The 22,641-nt window shown below is 31.1% G+C and overlaps 2 protein-coding genes and 1 pseudogene across 3 annotated transcripts; 1 reads left to right on the top strand and 2 right to left on the bottom strand.

The window, feature by feature from the left end:
- Window positions 1-403: 403 nt before the first annotated feature.
- LOC125864165 (uncharacterized) lies at window positions 404-1,311 on the bottom strand. The gene is made up of 2 exons (XM_049544083.1): window positions 961-1,311; window positions 404-844 (listed from the first exon to the last, which is right to left on the bottom strand). The coding sequence occupies exons 1-2, from the start codon at window positions 1,309-1,311 to the stop codon at window positions 404-406; spliced, it is 792 nt and encodes a 263-aa protein (XP_049400040.1).
- A 186-nt stretch (window positions 1,312-1,497) lies between these two features.
- Window positions 1,498-3,384, bottom strand: LOC125864164 (uncharacterized; annotated as a pseudogene).
- Window positions 3,385-7,538: 4,154 nt separating this feature from the next.
- Window positions 7,539-20,910, top strand: LOC125864758 (rac-like GTP-binding protein ARAC3). Of its 2 annotated transcripts, XM_049544827.1 has the most exons (8): window positions 7,539-7,585; window positions 7,684-7,861; window positions 8,780-8,867; window positions 8,948-9,057; window positions 9,371-9,434; window positions 20,135-20,199; window positions 20,318-20,383; window positions 20,468-20,910. In XM_049544827.1, the coding sequence occupies exons 2-8, from the start codon at window positions 7,763-7,765 to the stop codon at window positions 20,570-20,572; spliced, it is 597 nt and encodes a 198-aa protein (XP_049400784.1). In that variant the 5' UTR covers window positions 7,539-7,585; window positions 7,684-7,762; the 3' UTR covers window positions 20,573-20,910. The 2 variants fall into 2 exon arrangements, with proteins under 2 accessions (XP_049400784.1, XP_049400783.1); XM_049544826.1 differs by lacking the exon at window positions 7,539-7,585 and having other exon boundaries at window positions 7,642-7,861.
- The last annotated feature ends 1,731 nt before the right edge of the window (window positions 20,911-22,641 follow it).

Here is a 22,641-nt window from a genome sequence, read left to right as displayed (position 1 = left end):
ACATTTAATAGCTTATTGCTAACATATAGGTTGTGTATGTTTTAATGTAAATGATACAGTAACCAATTAACATATATGATACAACAAACGTTATATAATTTGATGTATATGATACATTACTGAAATTATTTATTATTTAATGAATATGATACATTAGCTTATACGTTAACCAACATTTTATTTATAATTATAATTGCACCTTAAAATTTATTTAACAAAATTAACATTGATGCACAAATCATAACAAACTATTTTTTTGAACAACAATACTTATTAACAACAAATGTAAACAATACAGTTTAATTATTTTTGAACAACAATACTGATTAATAACATTTGATAGTTGTTTACGTGAAAAATTATTTAACAAAAACATTAATGTCATATAAACATTATAATGATTTCACTTTTCTTTTGGAAAGAAAGTACAAGTTCTTCTGTTGTGACCTTCTTGTCCACATTGTCCACAACAATTTGTGTTCACTGTAATCTTTTCATCCGCATTCTTTTTTCTTTTTTTTCTTGGTCGTCCAGCTAATCGTCTGTATCTAGGTGGATACACAGTTTCAGCTACAACATCCTCAGGAGCTGACCAATCTTCCTTATCTGGCATTGGAACCATTGGAATCTCATATGTTTTTGCTAATGCATCAGGCTTGTAGTAATCAGAGCAATATGGATGCATATCTTTAACATTCTTTTCCTTTAAAACAACGATTGCATGTGCGCAAGGTATCTCATCTAGTTGAAATCTTCCACAAGAACATACTTTCCGCTCAAGACAAACAATGTATCTTTTTCCATCTTCATAAATCGAGAAAATAAATTCAGATGATGGAACAACCTGCGTACATTAAAAAAGTCACCTATAAAATTATTTCAAAGAAATCATGTTCAAACAGCAGAATGATACACCGAATTAGATACATACAATATAAAATAATGTATCATGACACATACCTCCATCTTCGAACTTTTAGACGCGTTTATAATCAATACCTCCTCAAATCTTCTCCCCAATGTGTCCTTTGTATAAGAGGCTATTTCTCTGTTTTTGCAATGCCAAGAACCAAATAGAATTCTAACTTCTTCCAAGAATTCTAATATAGACAATTGTCGTGCTTCAACAAGACAACCATTGATACATTCCGCAATGTTCGAAGTCATCATTCTACCTCTATTTATTGTTGAATGAACTCTCGACCACTTCTCATACCCTGCATCCTCAAGGTACTCTTTAACCCTGTGATCAATTTTATCAACCTTAGCCATCAATTTATCAAAATCCTCCTTTCTGTATGCCTTGGCCATAGAGTAAAATAGATCACTTAGGGTGTTTCTGCTCCTTTTGAAGTTTCCACAAACATTCTTCCAAAGATGTCATATGCATGTATAATGAGGTACATTTGGGAACACAATCCTTACACTCTTCATAATACTCTCATTCCTATTTGATACAACACACATTTCTTCGCGCTCGCCAAATGCATTTTTGAATTATTCGAAGAACCATGTCCACGAACAATCATTTTCAGTGTCCACAACACCATATGCCAATGGAAATATGCAACCTAATTACAAAGCAACACATATTATTTCATTTGATACATAACATCTACAAAACACCTCACAACTACGAAAAATACATACCTGCCCCATCAAGTGTGCTTGCCGATACAAATGTCCCTTTGTAAGCTCCTCCCAGATGTGCACCATCGACAACAACTATTGGTCTGCAGTAATCGAACCCCTAATCAGTGGTCTTAAGGCTACGAACAGATACATAAATTCATCTTCCTCAGTCTTCTGCATCCTTATATAAGAATTTGGATACACAGTATTTAACATGTATATGTATCTCGACATCTGTCTATATTCATCCAATGGTTTACCCTTTATCATTTCTAGTGCACGTTCTTTAGCACGCCATGCCTGCTGGTAAGATATTTGAACCCCATAGAATTCTCTAATATCAGCAATTATATCTTTTGGAGTATGAATTCTTTTATGGTTGACTAATTTGGGAGCAGTCACACCACTTACAAACCCGATTGTTGCTTGGACTTTGGTTAGTACCCTATCTTGCATTAGACACATATGTTCACTATCGAAGTATCTAACTTTGAAAAAATCAGATTTTTTTTCTGCAAGAAGCCTTCATAGTCCAGCCACATTCATTCGAAAAGCATGCCAACACATAACTGTACAATTTTTTTAATTATATTAATACATATAGCAGTTACATGTTATAATATATAAAACACTAATGTTCAAAGTAACCAAAGAATGATGTACATTAATATATCAACAATTTTCAAAGACCAACACAATTAATGTAGTGTATTTTTTGTATCACGTATCACAATTTTTTGGAATGTATCGGCTACATGATTATTTAATGTTTCAACAGTATTATCTTAACGTATCAACAGTGTTAACTCAATGTATCAATAATATTAACGACCAACACAAAATGACTTTATCACATTCAAAAATAAATAAATAATGAATCATGTATTACAAGATGACGGAATGTATCGGCAACATGATTATTGCGATTAAATTCTTTAATGTTTAAACAGTATAATTTGAACGTATCAACAATATTAACTTAATGTATCAACAAATAGTGTATCATTATCAATCTACCCCAAATCATATTCAACGAACTAAACAAAAAATCAAAATCAATGAATTTCTAATTAATAATGTATCATACATTAAAACAAAATAATTGTATCACCATTTATAGATCTAAAGAATCCAAACACAGTTCTTCACAAAACAAATCAAATACTCACATCCCTTTGTCTATCAGATCTCTTTACTTTGCAATTGAAGTTGTTCTTTATCTTATATTTCGCCATCACATCTACGAGTGTTGCTTTATCCTTATATAACTGACCTGTCTTCACCTCTATACTATTTGAATTAATTATGTAATTTGTAACTTCCAATTCTGGAATATAATACGAATCACAAATTCTTGATTCAACCAACGCAAGAGCTTCTGTATACTGTGTTATGCCTTCTACACACGTAATTTCTCCGCATGTTCCATCAAAGTTATGTACATCACTGCCAATCTTTTCATTTGTGTCAATGCATAATGGTTACATTGCAAATCCTGGCTCACTTTTTTTCACTTCTAAATAAAGTTTAACACCCATGTCGTTCTTAATTTTCATCGGAGACGAGTTACCTTCTACTATGTAACTAATTTCAATGTTTTTCCTTGATACATCGATATCCAACTTAGCTGAAATTGCTGCTTTGAGATTCAAAAACGATATTGATTGTCCAACAACGATTCCGTCACTTTTGTAACTTTCATATTTCGCTGACCCAAATTCCTGAATGCCTCAGTAAAATTGAGATATTCATCTTGTATCAGCAAAAAATCAGAGTTTTTTTCGTATTTCTAGCTTTTTCTAAATCGATGGATGTTCACAAATTGTTTTTCAATGTAGAAGATTTAATTTTGAAATTTGTAATGTCTTAGTAGATTACCTATTAACATAAGGAATGTTTAGGATCAGTTAGGCGTAAATTAAGCTAATTAAATTAACAGAATTCATTATTACGTTTTTTTTCCTTTTTTAGCACTGCATTAAGTTTTTACCGTGTATCAATACCGATGTATCAGAACGGTAGCTATGTATCATTCACCTACCTTTTTAAGGGATTTTTTGTAAAATGTAAATTAGTTGGGATAGGATGTAATTTATATCCTACACTATGGGATTCCTTTAATTTTTACTTTAAATTATTAGTTTCGTTCATGAAATATTGACAGTTTTAAAACACCCCTCTGCTTGATTAACCAAACTTAGATATACCCCCTATGTACTCCGAATTTGCCACATGACACAACAAGTGATGTCAAACTCTTGTAGGAGCATGAACTCTTGATAAAAAGTCGAGAGAATTGTTAAAAATACTTCTAAATTTAATGAGAATTTAGGGGTGTATTTCACTCATGTTGCAATATCGGGGTGTATTTANAGTTTTGGATAGTTAAAGTGCCTATTTGTGCATTATGAAAGTTGGAGGTCAAAGTTAAAATTTGAAGCCAAGTTTAGGGTCAATATATGTATTATGCCTTGTTAAAAATACTCCTAAATTTAACGAGAATTTAGGGATGTATTTCACTCATATTGCAATATCAGGGTGTATTTAAATTTAGTTAGTTAAGTAAAGGAGTGCTTTTGACACTGACAATAGTTCAGAGATGAAACTAATACTTCGCGCTAAGTTTAGGGGTGTTTTCAATACTTCTCTCTTTTATTTTTTGTGAATCCCATAACCAATATTTTCTAGTTCTCATTTTATGTGACACCTTTCTCTTTTTAATATGTCTTAAAAAAATGTCATTTTATATAATTAGAAACAATTTAACTTTAAAATTCTTTTTTTACTTTTAATGTTTATAGTCACACAAATATTTAAGGATTATTTTAAACCACAAATATCAAAGTACATGATATCAGAGAGTAGCTGAGTAGTGTTTTCACTGAATCGTTGTTTTTTCTTCTTTGATATCATCAAAATATATGTCCATATACTTTGATGGTATCCACCATCAATTTAGCTAGTTTTCACTGAATCACTACCTCTTTCTCTTTGATATATATATATATATATATATTTTGATGGTATGAAGGGTAATTGTAGTTTAATGCGTCAAAAGGAGTGTAGTTTGGATCATGGTTCCTTTAAGGGTACATAATTTGGGTTGATCCAATTAGAATAAATAGTTTCATTAATTGGTCCATTGTTTTCTCTTTTAAAAACAAATTACAAAAAAGACAACATTAAAATAAAATATCTTCCATTAAAAAAATATGTAAGNCTACATGTTATATGGAGGAGAGAGGCGAGCGAGACTGGGAGAGAGAGGAGAGAGGCTAGAGAGAGGGGGCAAAGAGTGGAGAAAGGTGAATTGTATATGTATATAGGTTAGATAATTATATATTATACATATTTATTTGTATATATGGCAAGCGAGATTGGGAGAGGGAGGAGAGAGGTGAGCGAGATTGGGAGAGAGAGGAGAGAGGCGAGCGAGAGAGGGCAGAGAGTGGGAGAGAGGTGAATTGTATATGTATATATGTTAGATAATTGTATATTATACATATGCAATTGTATATATAGCAAGCGAGATTGAGAGAGAGAGGAGAAAGGCGAGCGAGAGAGGGCAGAGAGTGGGAGAGAGGTGAATTGTATATGTATATAGGTTAGATAATTGTATATTATACATATGTTTTTGTATATTCTGACGAATTATACATATACAAACATGACTAATTATACAAACTCGAAGTCAGCCCGCGTAATTAATGTATAATGTTAGTCGTGAGTGGTAATTATAGCAAACTATAACTATGATGAGTAATTAAGTAGTATAAGTTTGCTTAACCGCGTAATTTTCCCTTCATTAATTGGTCCATTGTTTTTTCTCTTTTAAAAACAGATTACAAAAAAGACAACATTAAAATAAAATATCTTCCATTAAAAAAATATGTAAGCAAAGTTTTTACTTAGCAGCTATTTTTTTAAAAAAAAATTAATTCAGTTTTAAGCTATTCAAAGGGTGATAGAATACCCGTAAAGTTAAAATGTCTGGTTAAAAATTCAATAATAAATTGAGAGGGAGGGGGGGAGATATTTGGTTATTTTGTCGTTTTTTTAACTAAGTGGGTTCTTATGTAGAAAAAGAAAATTTCATATATTTTAGGTTTTCAAAATTTTTAAATATGTTTTGGAAATTTTAAATTTTAAATTCTCTTAATATTTTTTTATCATATATTTTAGGACTCGTGAATTTAAATTATTCTTCCGCGTATGTTAATTGATGTGGGAATTCTTCCGCATATATCTATTCTATTTTGATAGGAAATAATCCTATATATACGTACCTCAAATATTTTTGGAATTAAATTTTTTAATAGACACATATTAGTAAACTATGTGAGATAGGATTTTATTTTGGTGGTTAATATTGCTCTAAGCCATGTGCACACAAACTTCCTAACCTAGTAATTAGTGAATACATGTATTTGTATTTAATTAAGATAAGTGTTATACAATTAGGTTAATAACAACATCTTAAGATTTATATTTCAAAAAATGGTTAGTAGGGGGAGCATTTTAGTTTCGACTACTCAATGTATTATTAGGCAAAAGGATGGAGTAAACAGGATAATTAGGAATCTAAGCAGAGGTTAGGTATTACTGTTTTCTCACTCCAGATTCAAAATGAAACATTAAAAATTGTTTTACCTTTTCTTTTAAGCATGCATGTGCTTATGGTATTTCAAAATACACTGTGACTTAAACCCTCAATCAACTTAACTACTTAAGCAAGCCTTACTTATTTACGCGACTTGTTTCGAGTGTAACTTCATTTCGAAATTAAGGTACATATGCAAAATTAGTCAATATTGCAAAGTAGGAAAATTAATGGCAAGTGGTCATTGGTGGGATCTTTCTTCCTAACTGAAATCTTGAGATGGACGTACAAGCTAAGCATGTGTTGACTTGAGACTTGAAAAATATTTTTTCATTCTACATATCAAATTTTGGTTATGAAAGTCTTTTATAATTTATTTTTTTCGTTTACAGTTGGACCAAAAGTTATTTCTGAATTGTTGGAAATAAAATAATCATGTCCACTATTCATTTTGACAAAAAGAATTTATTTATTGTTATCATAAAATAGATATGCCTTTAAATGATCAGAAATAGAGCAATTATGTTTTTAGTTAGTATGAAATCGTTTTTTTATAGTGTTTTTATCATTTTAATTGATACTTTTCGATGTTTTTCCATTTAATAGGAGATTTTTTTAATGTGTATTTAAATTTAATCGAGTCTCAATAAAAATTTCATATATTAGATTCAATTCATGAGGAGCATATATAATTAGATACGGACAATTCATATACATTATAAACAATGAGTATTTATCCTTGATTAAGAGTTAATCATCGAAGTCTTGACAATATCGATTAAAATTTTGAGATATAACTGAGAATCAGTAGTATTGTAAATTTATTAGAATTATCACCTTTATCCTAAAAATACCTATATTTCATTTGTGCGTCAAGCTTGATTGTTATGAAACTTTCTTTAAAAAAACTATAATCATACTTTACCAACTATACACAAAATTGTTGAACATGAATTACTTCAGAATCATAATATTTTGCTATTTATTAATAAATCAATTTTCAATTCTCTATCAAACAATAAGGATGAACTACTAATATGATTTAGTTCCACTTAAAATAAAAACAAGTGGATAATTAATGGTCACAATAATTTGAGTGTGTATTCCATTTTTTGATAGAAAATTTTAGAGACACCAAAACTAGACCTCAATTATTAGTTTCATCTCTAAAATATGAACGATTTTAATAACACTCATTTAATTAACTAACTGAACTGAATTATATCCTCGATCTCGTAACATAACGAAAATACACCTCTAACTTTCGGATTTTGAGGACATTAGGTGGAAGAAAAAAAAAACAACTGAAAAGGGTGAGTCATTCTCTTCCCCCAACCCTCTCCTCTTGTTCAAGTAAGTAAAATAATATGAATTTAATGTGGGTGTTGAGTTAGGTGGTCTCTGTATCTGCATTGTATCGATACTAGTAATATTTATTTTGTTGTCAGTAGTTGCAGATAGAGAAATTTCAAGAAGAAAAACAAGGAGAATTTGAAGGGGTTTGCCGGAAAACTTGAGAACGAATCAAGAATGAGTGGTTCCCGGTTCATAAAGTGTGTGACCGTCGGCGACGGAGCAGTTGGTAAAACTTGTCTACTCATTTCATATACCAGCAATACTTTCCCAACTGTAAGTTCTTCCTTTCTGAGACCAACAAAGTACTAATTTTTTTAAAATTGGGGTTTCGTTGTTTAAGTTCCTATAACTCCACAAATGAAATTCTTATTTTGGGTTATGTAGCTGTAGTTCTGTAGATTAAAGTTGTTTTCTTGCTTTGTTGGTAGACCATTTCTGTTTGATTACTGGGAATTTATTGAATTTTAGGGAATGAGAGAAGAAAGCGAAAATTACTGCAGCATAAACAATTTTATAGACTAGTGTTCCGTCTTTCTTAGTCCCGGTGATGATTGAAACAAGATATTCCTTCTGTTGTATTTTTCCGTTGTATTTTCCCATAGTGTTTGAAGCAGTATATGATTGTGAAGTTTTCTTAAGATTATCTCATTGATGTGCTTTATAGACAGAAGGGCAGTGGTTTTTCCTATTTATAATTGAATGGAAGTTCGATATGAAACCTCTTGATTTAATTTCTTATGCTTTTAAGAAGAGGCATAGCTGTATTTGGTTCTTCATACGAGAGCCCAGGAACCTTCTCTATGTTATTTTTCATGTGTCCGTAGAATTCCTCACAAAAACTTGCTTTTTTTTATTGTTTTGTGTGTGTGTTTGTGTAGGAGGAGGGGGGAGGAGGTGAATTCTATGCTACATGTTGTATTTTGGCTTATGGTGTTAATTAATTAAAATGTGTTTAGCTGATGAAAAGATGACGCTTTGTTGATGATCTTGCCTCTGAACTTAAAAGTTTAGTTTCTAAGATAGAAGCATGAGTGTTCTCTATTCGAAGTCATAGAAGGGTGGAAAACATTGAGCTTTAAATTAATGTGCTTTTGTTTAATAAGTTCGTTTGTAAAAGTGGTGGCTGTGAATCCCTCAAATGAAACTTTCTGATTCATCATACTCTAAATTTGCTTGCTATGTTGTAAACAGGATTATGTCCCGACTGTGTTTGACAATTTTAGTGCAAATGTAGTTGTGGATGGAAGCACTATTAATTTGGGTTTGTGGGATACTGCAGGTAAAATGGATATTAGTTACCATGTTTCTTTACCTCATTGTGGCACTCATGCTGACTACCCCTACTGTTTGATTGGACAGGTCAGGAGGATTACAACAGATTAAGACCCTTGAGCTATCGTGGGGCGGATGTTTTTATACTAGCATTTTCCCTCATCAGCAAGGCCAGCCATGAAAATGTCTCCAAAAAGGTGCAATCTCCTTTCTAGAATTAGATCTCTAACTTTCAGTTTAATTTTGCCTGCTCACATAAATGACTATGAGACTGAGGAAACATGTGTGATGGCAATCTCTCCATTATCTTGATAGCAGTCCATGGAAGACTTTGGCTTGCTTAACTTCTACTTTAGTTCTTTGATTCAACTTGTTAGTGAAAGTACCAATAAACTTGATTATTTGGATAAAAGATGCCTATAAGAGAAATAAGATGAATGAGATGTATGGTTGGTGATATTCCACAATTTACAGGAACTAATACATTTTGCTCTTGCTATTTAATTTTAGTGGCTTCCTGAATTGAGGCATTATGCCCCAGGAGTTCCAATCATTCTTGTTGGAACAAAGCTAGGTTAGTATGTCCTCCTTACACTGGTTTTATTGTTGATTCAATAATTTGTGTCCTATAAATACCTCTATGTGGTTGGAAAGGTCTCTTCATTTGTCTGCCGTTATTGCAAGTTTCTACTTTATTTTCATTGGAGACAATTTTCTTGAACTGTGGTTGCATCCTTTATATTGGACATCTTGCCTTGAATGTATGGATGAGCTCTGATGTCGGACAATCCTTGAAGAGACTTTATTTATGAGTCCAGAGCCAAAAGGGAAATTTTTTTTGAGTGAAATTCCCAAAAGGACAACAAAAATAAGTTTGAAACCAAAAGGGTAACATTTGAACGGGAGGGAGACAACATTTAAATTGGGGTAGGAAGGCTCAGGTCCCTATGCACCTTGTGCAAGGCGCATAGACAGAGACTTACAAGTCACAGTCTGCTTGTGCCTTATAAGGTGCATTGGGCCCCGCGCCTTTGTTTAAATAATAATAAAAAAAAAAAGTTTTTAGGCTCTAAAATTTTTCATTTAAATTTTTCTATTTGCACCAATTTTGTCTTGTAAAAAAAAGTTTTTATGAGCTGATTTTGCCGGATCCAATTTTTCCACCATAAACACATACGTTTTAGTTGAGGAAACAATAATCATACTATATATTTGAATACCCACTTCTAAAGTTTCTAACAATAAGACTGTCCCATTCATTCGAGCCATTCCAGTGAAATATGAACATATATTTGAATACCCAGTTTAGAAATGCTAAAAGCTAGACAAGGAGTAGAAAATGTAAGTGATGAGGTTCAGTTTAATAGTTTTTTATATATATAATTTGATATTATTGAGTACAAAATACAAGGGACATGAAAAAAATATAAATGATAAAACTTCTAGAGATTATCGTCTGCCTCGATGCGGTTGTTGTTGTTGTTGGTGTACCCGTTCCACACATGGTTGGTACGTGTGGCCTGGTTGTTCTTCGAGGGTTTTTAATGTCCTACAAAATTAAATTTATTATTGAATTCTTTTAATATTTTATAAATGTGAAAATTGAAATTTTGTCAATTATTACAACATACATATTCTTGTGAAGATTCATCATTATCATCATCTTGACTTTGAGACATCATCCTACAATAAGATGTAAAATTATTAACATATAATTTAATATAAATAAAATATTTCAATAATTATTTAAAGAGTATATTACTTACCGTCGAAAAATTCATTCTCCCAGCATCAAATGGTGAGTTTTGAAATTCACGGTGGTGTGTATTTTATGCAAAACAAAAATTTTCATCGCTGAATTGTTGAAAACCCAAAATTCCAACATTAGGAGTTTGAAAACCACTATCTTCTTGTTGTGTGTACTTGGGCACACTCGTAGATGCTCCAGCACAGTCAAAAAGGGGTAATACGGAGTGTCGGGAGTAGCCAATGATAAATTGGTGTTGGCCTCATATTGATTTCCCAAAAATTTCGTATTATGTTCTTCTATATGAACACCTCCCCGATTTTGTCTACCACATCTATGAAGTGATGGTGGTTGTGGTGGTTGATATTCATTTGGTGGAGTAAATTGTTGTTCAAAGTTCAATCACATGTTCAAATGGGCAACATTCATAGCATTTCTAGAATAAAATGTCATTTGTCTTGCATTTTCTCTCATTTGAAATGATTGAGTATTATCATTTTCTATCGTTTGATTCCTTCTATACAATCTTTCATGTCCCCTTACCTAAAATTCATTAAAAATATTTATAAAAAAAGTCAATGAAAGAAGTAAATGATATTTATATATTGTAAAAAATATTACATACCAATACCTCAAATCTTTCTGCGATTGGTTGATGTCCAATTTAGACATTATGTTGTGAATTTGCAATGAACAGGTGTGAATGTTGTAGATACCAATGAAAATAATCAATTTGGTTTGTTTGATGATTTATCAGTACAAGATGTTGATAACGTTGATTCCATGTACTTTCAGTATCAACTAACATCTGATGAATATCTACTGTTATTTTTTTACGCTTATTGATGGTATAATAATCACCATAATAATGCACATTTTATGGTATATGTTGCACAAAACCAAAGTGTGTAACTACACGATCAACCATGTGTCACTCACGATAAATTCCAAAAATAAGTGACACCTTCACCATCCACACATTCTTCCCTCGTTGACACCATTCAGGCAACGCATTAAGAACGATTTGAGAATAAAGTTTTATTTTTTCAAATAAACTATAAAAAGAATAAATTAAAAAGTTAACATATATCACACATTTTTTGTTACTATTTTAAATTTTGTGATAAACTAATTTTTTTTATGATATCTGATCGTGTAAAGCATCTCGAAGTATGATCAGAATATTTCGAGCCTCATTCTGATGAAACCTCCTCGAGATCACTTATATGCAAGTGGTTTTGGTCTCTCTGGTTGATCATTGTTGAAAGACAATAGTAAAGGTTGAAATGGGATAATATGCTCCCACGCCCATACCTATAAAACAATAAATAATTTTTATTATTAGTATTAAAAAATAGTCAATCAAAATAATTACAAATATAAAGGTGACCAACCTGTAATAATGATATAAAATCATTTACAATGGCAATGTCGCATATGGATGCGTGACATAATGAATGGTACAAGTAAAAAAGTGTGGCGGCTCCCCAAGCCTGTGTTGTCAATGCATGTATGTCACCCATTTTAATGAAAAAAATAAGAATTTAATTTATTTCCTGACTAATCAGGAAATAATGTTCCTTCGAACAACCAAAATAGGTATAATCTAAATTTTTGTAGTACCTCTACATCAGTGGAATTATTGGTAATTTCATTTGAATTTTCTATATAATTAATTACTGACACTGAAAAAATTCTATAACCTTGAAATCATTTTTCTAGAGGAAACCAACCGGTTAAATTATAAATTAAATTTTGTCTAGTAATCAAATCCATGGATTTAGGGTTTTTAGTAGAATAGGTGTACCATCAACAACCATTCTGAACATAATTTCCATATCCTACATAATTATTGTTGTTTCACCATTTTTCATATGAAATGTATGAGTTTTTGGCTGCCACCTTTCAACCAAAGCAGTAATAATGCTTGCATCGCATGGAATGTATCCTACTTCAAGAACACCTCTAAAACCTGTGTAATTAAAATAAATTTGGTGTACGAGGATGAAATGGATTATTTTGAGACCGATGTTTATCTTGTACTGTTAAAACATCATACTCAATTGGTCATGAATATGCAAAATTTTCTTGATTCATCTATATATCAAAATGAAAAAAAGAATTACATCCGGACTAATACTACAACTTAAAGTTAAATCATTAATTAAAAATATAAATTTAAAAGTTTACCATTAAATTATCTTATATTGTCTTGATTCTAAAAAAAATGATAACTTTGGGTTAGCTTTGACACTTTGTGTGAGTTTTGATAACTTTGGGTGAGCTTTTATAGGATGAACATGACAACTATGTCTTACAAAGTTATCTATATGTAGCTTACTTTTTTGCATGCATGCATATAACTCCATTATTATAAGTTACTCTCCGTGTTCACTTTTACTTGTCACACTTTGATATAAGTATTTTACCAAACTATCTCCTATTAAATGATGTCTTAAAAAATAATTTGAAAAATGAGTATTAAATGCCGAGGGTAAAACATGGAAAAAGTAATTGTGTTTTCTTAATATGCAAAAAATGACAAGTAAAAATGAAAATCTGTTTTAGTAATCAGTAACAAGTAAAAGTGAATGGAGGGAGTATTTTTTTTTCCTAATTATTTGATACATTAAATACTTAAAAAAAAAATTAAAAATATTTATAAATGCATGCATATATTTTTATATTATGACAAACTAATTTTTTTCTAATTATTTAATATATGTAATACTTAAAAATTATAATTATTTAATATAAAAAAAGGGCGCAAGGTTCTCTGCGCCTTACAAGGCAAAAGAGACCTTGCACCTCACTGTAGTCTGACACGAATTAACATAACGCATAGGGTGCTCTGCGCCTTACAAGGCACAAGAGACCTGCAGAAGTGTATCCAGGATTTCGGCTAGATGGGTGCACGATTACGAAAAAATATATTTTAAATATAAATTTGATCGATTTGACTTTTAGTTCGTGATATGAACCATTAAAGTTTAAAAATTATAGGTTCAAAATATATAATACTACTAGTTTTAAATTTTAATATACACATTTGATTTAATTATATAAAAAATTTACAATGCTAAATTTTTTAGGAATTTTCAATGTAACACACTTGAAAATTTTGAAAGCATAAAGGAAAAAAACAAAAGAAAAATTAGTTGAAACGATAAAAGTGTAACTGATAACCACTTGAAAAAGTGTTACTCAAAGAGACAAGATAGATATAAGATTTAAATTTCTATCTCTTGCTTAGAGAAGTGCACCCAATCATCATCGTATTATTATATGATACTTTAAACATGAATTCACACATCTATATTTAAATATTTTTTTAAAAATATAACATTACTATATATGATCTAGAGAGGGGAGCATGGGTTCACGTGAACCCACGGCACCCCCTCTAGATACGCCTCTGGAGACCTGCACCTTACTTTGGCATTTTGTATTAAACTAAGGACCCGTGTGAATCTTGCAAATTTGCAGTGTTGATTTGATTCAACACTGCAATGTAAAAAATGTATAAATTTTTTGCAGAGGAAGGCGCAAGGTATGTGCGCCTTACAAGGGTCAAGTGACCTGTGCCTCTCCCAATATTTCAATTACACAACTGAATTTTGCAGTGTTGATTCAACTGAATTTTGTAGTGTGAATAATTCACTTATTTTGAAATGGAGACAGTAGAAATTAATAATAGTAAATTATAGTACTTGTGTATTATTATTGTGATTCATAGTACTTGTTACGTCATTTCAAATAATATATGACTTCTTGTGTTCCAATTTATGTGACATTAATAGTATTTCTAGAATCAATCGAATTCTATAGGTTTCTTTTAAACATTTTGAATTGTTAATTATTGTGATTTATAATATTTTTTATATAATTTTTAAATATATAACGAATTTAAAAAATAGAAAAAGTTTTAAAAAATAGAAAATACTTTATTAAAGTAAAATGAATTCAAATATTCTTATTATTAACTCACTATGGTAATACCAATTATAAAAACAATTAAGAAGTTGGTGTGCAATATGTCCAAATGCATAAATAGAAGAGAAAGTATAAAGAGTCGCCGGAAAGGGGTCCATGTGCTTGTGTAGTGAAATGATGTGATGGTGAGAGAATTTATAAGGATCAGACAAATGATGTAAGCAGAGGGCAAACTTGTCAAAGACACTTGAAATTTTTTATTTAGGCTACAGTGAAATGCCTTGACAACTAATATAATTAATTTTTTATTATATAATTACCAAAACATCCTTCAACACAAATACTAAAGTAAGGTTGTGGCTGTTAAACTTTACAGTGTTGATTTGAATCAACACTGCAAATTTGCAAGATTCACGCGGATACATTTTTTACATCGAGTGTTGAATCAAATCAACACTGCAAATTTTCAAGATTCACGTGGGGTCCTTACTTCAATACAAAATGTCAAAGTAAGCCGCAAGTCTCTTGTGCCTTGTAAGACGCAGAGTTAATTCGTGTCAAACTAAAGTGAGGTGCAGGGTCACTTGTGTCTTGTAAGGCACAGAGAACCTTGCGCCTTCTTTTTATAATAAATAATTAAAAAATTTAAGTATTAAATAATTAGTAAAAATTTAGCTTGTCATGATATAAAAGTGTATGCATGCATTTATAAATATTTTTTTAAAATTTTGAAGAATTTAATTTGTTAAATAATTAGAAAAAAAAATTCCCTCCGTTCACTTTTACTTGTTACTTATTCCTAAAATAGGTTTTCATTTTTACTTGTCACTTTTGACATATTAAGAAAAGACAATTATTTTTCCGTGTTTTACCCTCGGCATTAAATACTTATTTTTCAAATTATTTTTTAAGACATCACTTAATTGGGGATAGTTTGGTAAAATACTTATATCAAAGTGTGACAAGTAAAAATGAATGGAGGAAGTAACTTATAATAATGGAGTTGTATGCATGCATGCAAAAAAGTAAGCTAAACGTGAATAACTTTGTAAGACATAGTTGTCATGTTCATCTTATAAAAGCTCACCCAAAGTTATCAAAGCTCACACAAAGTTATTAAAGTTAACCCAAAGTTATCAATTTTTTTGTAGAATCAAGACAATATAAGATAATTTAGTGGTAAACTTTTAAATTTAATGATTTAATTTAAGTTGTAGTATCAATCCTGATATAATTTTTTTTTTTCATTTTGATATATAGATGAATCAAGAAAATTTTTGCACATTCAGGACCAATTGAGTATGATGTTTAACGTTACAAGATAAACATCGGTCTCAAAAAATTTGGAATGATGAACTAAGTGTGAAGGAAACACGTTGAATTATGGCAACACATAAAAAATAATTCACTTCATCCTCGTATACTAAATTATTTTAATAACACAGATTTTAGATGTGTTTTTGAAATAGGATACATTCCGTGCGATGCAAGCGTTATTACTGCTTCGGTTGAAAGGTGGAGGCCAGAAACTCATACCTTTCATATGAAAACTGGTGACACAACAATAATTATTCAGGATATGGAAGTTATGCTCGGTATGATTGTTGATGTACATCGATTCTACTAAAAACGCTAAATCCATGGATTTGATTACTAGACAAAAATTTAATTTAACCGGTTGGTTTGCTCCAGAAAATTGCTTTCAAGGTTATAGAATATTTTCAACGGCATTAATTAATTTTATAGAAAATTCAAATGATATAACCGATAATTCCACTAACGTAGCGGTACTACAAAATTTAGATTATACCTATTTTGGTTGCTCGGAGGAACATTATTTCCTGATAAGTCAGGAAATAAATTAAATTCTGATTTTTTCATTGAAATGAGTGACATACATGCATTGGCAACACAAGTTTGAGGAGCTGCCACACTTTCTTACTTGTACCATTCATTATGTTGCGCATCTATAAGCGATTTTGCCGTTGTAAATGGTTCTATATAATTATTACAGGTTGGCCACCTTTATATTTGTAATTATTATGATTGACTATTTTTTAATACTAATAATAAAAATTATTTATTGTTTATATGTGAGAGCGTATTATCACATTTCAACCTTTACTATTGCCTTTCAACAATGATCAACCCGAGGGACCAAAGCCACTTGTATATAAGTGGTCTCGAAGAAGGTTTCATCAGAATGAGACTCAAAATATTCTGATCATACTTAGAGATGTTTTAGACAATCTACAACATGATCAGATATAATAAAAAAAATTAATTTATCACAAGATTTAAAATAGTTAAAAAAAAATGTGTGATATATGTTAACTTTTAAATTTTTATTTTTTTAGTTTATTTGGAAAAATAAAACCTTATTCTCAAATAGTTCTTAATGCGTTGCCTAAATGGTGTCGACGAGGGCAGAATGTGTGGATGGTGAAGGTGCCACGTATTTTTGGAATTTATCGTGAGTGGTAGATGGTTGATTGTGTAGTTACACAATTTTGTTTTGTTCAACATATACCACAAAATGTGCATTATTCTGCTGATCATTATACCATCAATAAGCTCAAAAAAATAATAGTACATATTCATCAAATGTTAGTTGATACTGAAAATATATGAAATTAGTGTTATCAACATCTTGTACAGATAAATCATCAAACAAACTAAATTGATTATTTTCATTGTAATCTACAACATTCACGCATGTTCATTGCAAATCCACAACATAATGTCCAAATTGAATATCAACCAATCGCAGGGAGAGTTGAGGCATTGGTATGATTATTATTTTTTAAATACATAAATATCATTGACTTTTTAATATATATATTTTTAATGAATTTTAGTTAAGGAGACATGAAAGATTATATAGAAGGAATCAAATGACAATACTCAATCATTTTAAATGCAAGACAAATGACATCTTATTGTAGAGATGCTATGAATGTTGCCCATTTAAACACGCGGTTGAACTTTGAACAACAATTTACTCCACCAAATGAATATCAACAACCATCACTTCATAGACGTGGTAGACAAAATCGGGGAGATGTTCATATTAAAGATTATAATACGAAATTTTTGAGAAATCAATATGAGACCAACACAAATTTATCATTGGCAACTCCCGACACTCCGTATCTACGAGTGTGCCCAACTCAACACAACAAGAAGATAGTGACTTTCAAACTCCTAATTTTGGGTTTTCAACGAGGGAAATTTTGATACACACCAACATGAATTTCAAAACTCACCATTTGATGTCGGGAGAATAAATTTTTCGACGGTAAGTAATATACTCTTTAAATAATTATTGAAATATTTTATTTATATTAAATTATATGTCTATAATTTTACATCTTATTGCGGGATGATATGTCTCAACGTCAAAATGATGAAGAAGATGAATCTTCACAAGAATATGTATGTTGTAATAATTGACAAAATTTCAATTTTCACATTTATAAAAAATTAATAGAATTCAATAATAAATTTAATTTTGCATGACATTAGCAACACTCGAAGAACAACAAGGCTACACGTACCCACCATGTGTGGAACAGGTACACATCAACCGCGTCGAGGCAGACGATAATCTCTAGAAGTTTTGTCCTTTATATTTTTTTTCATGCCCCTTGTATTTTGTACCCAATAATATCAAATTATATAAAAAATGATTATACCTAACCGCATCACTTACATTTTGTACTCACTGTCTAGCTTTTAGTATTTCTAAACTGGGTATTCATATTTCACTAGAATGGCTCGAATGAATGGGACAGTCTAATTGTAATTGTTAGAACTTTAGAAGTAGGTATTCAAATATACAGTATGATTATTGTTTCCTCAACTAAAATGAATATGTGTTTATGGTGGCAAAATTGGATCCGGTAAACTCAGCTCATAAAAACTTTTTTTTACAAGGCAAAATTGGTGCAAACAGAAAAAATTGCATGAAAAATTTTAGAGGCTAATTTTTTTTTTAATTATTATTATTTAGACAAAGGTGCAGACAGAGTGCACTTGTATGTTTCTGTCTCCTTGCAAGACGCATAGGGACTTGAGCCTTCCTACCCCAATTTAAACGCCATCTCCCTTCCGTTTAAATGTTATCCTTTTGGTTTCAAACTTATTTTTGTTGCCCTTTTGGAAATTTCACTCAATTTTTTTGCCCTTTTCCTCCTGACTCCTTTATTTATATACCCAATCATAGCTCGCTACGTCAAAATCTGTTACGTTCTGCAGAAGAATTATTTATCTTCTTACTCTGCTATGTCAAAATAAATTGTTTTTTTTTTTTGTATCTCAAACTGTAGTTGGTGTCATCTGAATTACATTTACAAGCCAATCATTCCTTTCTGAATCAGTTATTTGTCTATTCTCTGGATTTTGGGCATCACTTGTATTCATCTGCATCTTATTTTCTCCTCCTTTTGAAAGTTGAGCCGATTGTTACTACAAGTAGGAAAAGTAATTCAGTGGTGAATAGAGATCCAATAACTAGGAGTATATCATGTAGACATTTTTGAGCTTTATCAGTTGTTAATTTTGAATGAGATTATATCTGTAATTGAAAGACAGTTGCTAAACATTGAAAAATAGACTGTCAATCCTTAAATGCTGCTATCTACTTTTGGAATTACGAAAGGATATCATGTAACCTCCATGACTGCTGATTCTATATGAACTCTTGCATGAAGCACCAATAATGGTTGGGTTTTTCATGCTTTCTGTTTAACCAGAATTACACCTAAGAACTACTTATGGTGTCAAGTGTCTTAAACTAGAATTATCTCTAAGAACCACTTATCGTATCAGCCATGAATTTATACGATTTGGAAGAAACATTAGTGTTCAATAACTTTATAGATGTGAAATCAAACTGCTTGAGAGATTGAGGAGACCTTAATACCCTACTGTCACAACTAAAATTTGAAGAAGATGCGATGTTTGGTTGAAGTTCCATTTCTGCAGGACACCCAATGCTTTGTGGTTTGAAGTTGCTTACCTAACCCTTTGCCTTTTGAGAAGTCCCTTACAAAAAAAGTTCATAATTTTCCAAGCTAATTACATAACTGGTCTCTGAATTAGTATTAAAGTATGTGTACCATAGCACTAAGTAGTTCATAAACTATTCTATAACATGTTCTGAAACACATACTCTCTGGACTTTGAAATCCAGTACCTAATGAGCTTAAACTTTATCTCATCACTAAAATTCAAGAATATCTAGGGTTGACGAGACAGTACATAAATTATTTCAGTCAAAATTCTGCAACATATTCTATGTGGATTTTGAAATAAAAACATATAATGAGCTTAATGGTTTTCTGCTGTCTGCTTTGTGTTAAATAATATTCTGTCTGGTCTCTTTCTGTCTAAACGTGTTTCTGGCGAACATGTTGATCATGTTTAACTTGTAGTATCTTGTTTCATTCTTATTGGTTCAATTGAATGCTTCAGTCCATTCCTTCTGTTTAACTCCACTTTGTTTCTTCCTGTGGGCTAGTTCCATTCTTTTCCTGTCTTCTCTTGTGATTTCTCGTGCTTCTGTTTAACGGCGTTAATTATGCTTCCACTAGATCTTCGAGAGGACAAACAATTCTTTTTAGACCATCCTGGTGCAGTACCTATTAGCACGGCTCAGGTATACCAACTTCTAACATATTTCAGCAGTAGTAGTGAATTCGTTTTCTTAGACCAGATGATTAAGTTTGAGGGGGCTAGTCTTCTGTCCGTATCTCATTTCCTGCATACTTGTAAAGGGTGAAGAGCTCAAAAAGTCTATTGGTGCTGCAGCTTATATTGAATGTAGTGCAAAAACACAGCAGGTAATTTTCCGATCCAAATAAAGATTACATGGTCTAGCTATAAGTCACCTCGTTTCATACTTATTTTGCAAAAGAGAACTGCAGAATGTGAAGGCTGTTTTTGATGCGGCTATTAGGGTGGTTCTACAACCACCCAAGCAGAAGAAGAAAAAGAAGAGAAAGGGTCAGAAAGCCTGCTCTATCTTGTGATTTCGCTAAAAGAGTGGCTATGCAAAGGAGATATAGAGGATTGTCAGTGTACTTCCTATTTCAAGTAGTGCAGAAAATTTGTTTACTGATTGGCAGTCCTGACCAAGTACACTAGGAAAGTGTCAACCTGGCTCGTGATCGAGACTTGGTCTGGGTACAAAAGTGCTCTCGTTGTCTCTTCCTGAGTTAGATCTATATGATCTGTGTAACATTTGTAAGTTGATTATTACTGTTCTGGCATCTGTTGTAAGCCATTCAACATACTAATTTAGATTTTGGATGTGCTATTGCCATTGTGTTGAATCATTAAGAAGTTGTAATGTCTGTTTCATGTAAATTTAATAAGTAAAATGTTATGTTCACTAATTATGGTGATAGTGATAATGATTGGTGTTAGTGACTAGAAATGATAGTGATTAAATTGTGTTGGTGGAGATGCTTGGTGTTGTAATGACCGCTGCGATGGTGATTGTTGGTGATGGGGAAGTTGGTTGTTAGTAGTAGTTGGCGGTATTAAGGGTGATGGCTGAAGAATGTATTGTGGTTGGCGATGTGTTCATGATAGTGGAGGTGGTTGATAATAGGGATTGACAACAGTGGTTGATAGTGATGATGGTAATATTGAATATAATTATATAATGATGAAAGTGATGGATGTGGTATCAACTGACAGTAATAGTTAATAATAGTTATGATGGAAGAGGTGATTGATTGTGGTGGTAGTTGTGATGACAAAAGGGTTAGTGGTAATGGTAAATAGTTATAAGCAAACCGCTGGTAAAAATTATCCCAAAAATTAGATTAGGCGAAAATAATTAGCCAGTGGAATGCACTTGATATTTTAGTAAGTATTTTTTTAGAGTTAATAGTTAAAAGCCTTTTTAAACTTGACACACTTTATAAAATGTACACTTAAACTATGAGAAATTTTAATTACCCTCTCAAACTTGATTTTTTGAAATTATATACCTCCTGATATGACACATGACAAAAAAAATTATCATGCTAATTTATATGACTCATATTTCTTTTTAGTCAATCCCAAAAGAAATGACACATTTCTATATTTCGTAAAAAATAATTTTAAAATTTTCATTCTACTCCTTAAATGATTTATCAATCATATAAATATTTATGACTTATTTTAGAGCATATCTTTCTTAAACTTAATGTCAAGTCAACTTCATCATATAAATAGGAACATAAATTAAATTTTTACTAAATATAGAAATGTGTCATTCCTTTTCGAATTGACTAAAAAGGAAAGTAAATTATGTGTCATGCGGCATATTAGGGGGTAACAATTTCAAAAATCCATATTAGAGGTGGTATAATTAAGAATTTTCATAGTTTAGGTGTGCATTTAATAAAGTATGCCAAATTTANATTTTTCTTAAAGTTTGTGCCAAATCAAAGTACATCATATAAAATGGGACGGAGGGAGTACTATTTAAAAAAAATTAATATATTTTAAATGTGAAATATTGTATTTACTAACGTGTGTTACCACACATTTTTCAAAATTCAGCAACATTAATGTTACATAGGTTCGGTCAATGGTCAAAGGATTTAAAATATTATATTTTAATAGATTTGAGGGTTCGATTGGTAAAATAATAAGTAGGAAGACAAACATAATTAAATACAAGAGTCTCCTAAATAATTCCACCAAATATAAATTAAGGTATGAAAGTTGCAAAAATATGAATTTATACAATTTATCTCTTTAAATAAAGTTATCCCACATTATTGATTGTATAAAAAGTTGTTAATTATGATCGGCCCCCCAAATAAGTATCAATTTCTTTCACAAAAGCAAAAAAACAAAACAGAGTATCATTTTCGGACTCCATAAACGTAGCAACTCTTTTCTCCCTCCTGTCCTGTGTGATTCTTGTAATCTCCGACATTCTTGTACGTCTTCTCCCAAGCACAAGTGTTCCCATTGTAAGTATGTTTAAGTTTACTCTGTTTTCAATTTTTCTGATAAATTTAGCTCTTTCCATTTCATTTGTTTTTCCTTCTCTGGAAAATTCTGTGTTTTCTTCTATTGGTGGATATGCGTAGCG

The sequence above is a fragment of the Solanum stenotomum genome, chromosome 5 (assembly GCF_019186545.1).
Source record: "Solanum stenotomum isolate F172 chromosome 5, ASM1918654v1, whole genome shotgun sequence".
Classification (NCBI taxonomy): domain Eukaryota; kingdom Viridiplantae; phylum Streptophyta; class Magnoliopsida; order Solanales; family Solanaceae; genus Solanum; species Solanum stenotomum.
The sequence above is the reverse complement of the archived record's forward strand: the minus strand, read 5'-3'. Positions and strand labels throughout refer to the sequence as shown.

Bases quoted from the DNA above. Each gene is read 5' to 3' on its own strand.
- LOC125864165 (XM_049544083.1), bottom strand. From the start codon at position 1,311: ATGGCCAAGGCATACAGAAAGGAGGATTTTGATAAATTGATGGCTAAG. The intron at 845-960 runs GTATGTGTCATG...TAATGTACGCAG, and splicing joins CTAAAAGTTCGAAGATGGAG to GTTGTTCCATCATCTGAATT.
- LOC125864758 (XM_049544827.1), top strand. From the start codon at position 7,763: ATGAGTGGTTCCCGGTTCATAAAGTGTGTGACCGTCGGCGACGGAGCA. The intron at 20,200-20,317 runs GTATACCAACTT...ATACTTGTAAAG, and splicing joins TACCTATTAGCACGGCTCAG to GGTGAAGAGCTCAAAAAGTC. The intron at 20,384-20,467 runs GTAATTTTCCGA...AGAGAACTGCAG, and splicing joins GTAGTGCAAAAACACAGCAG to AATGTGAAGGCTGTTTTTGA.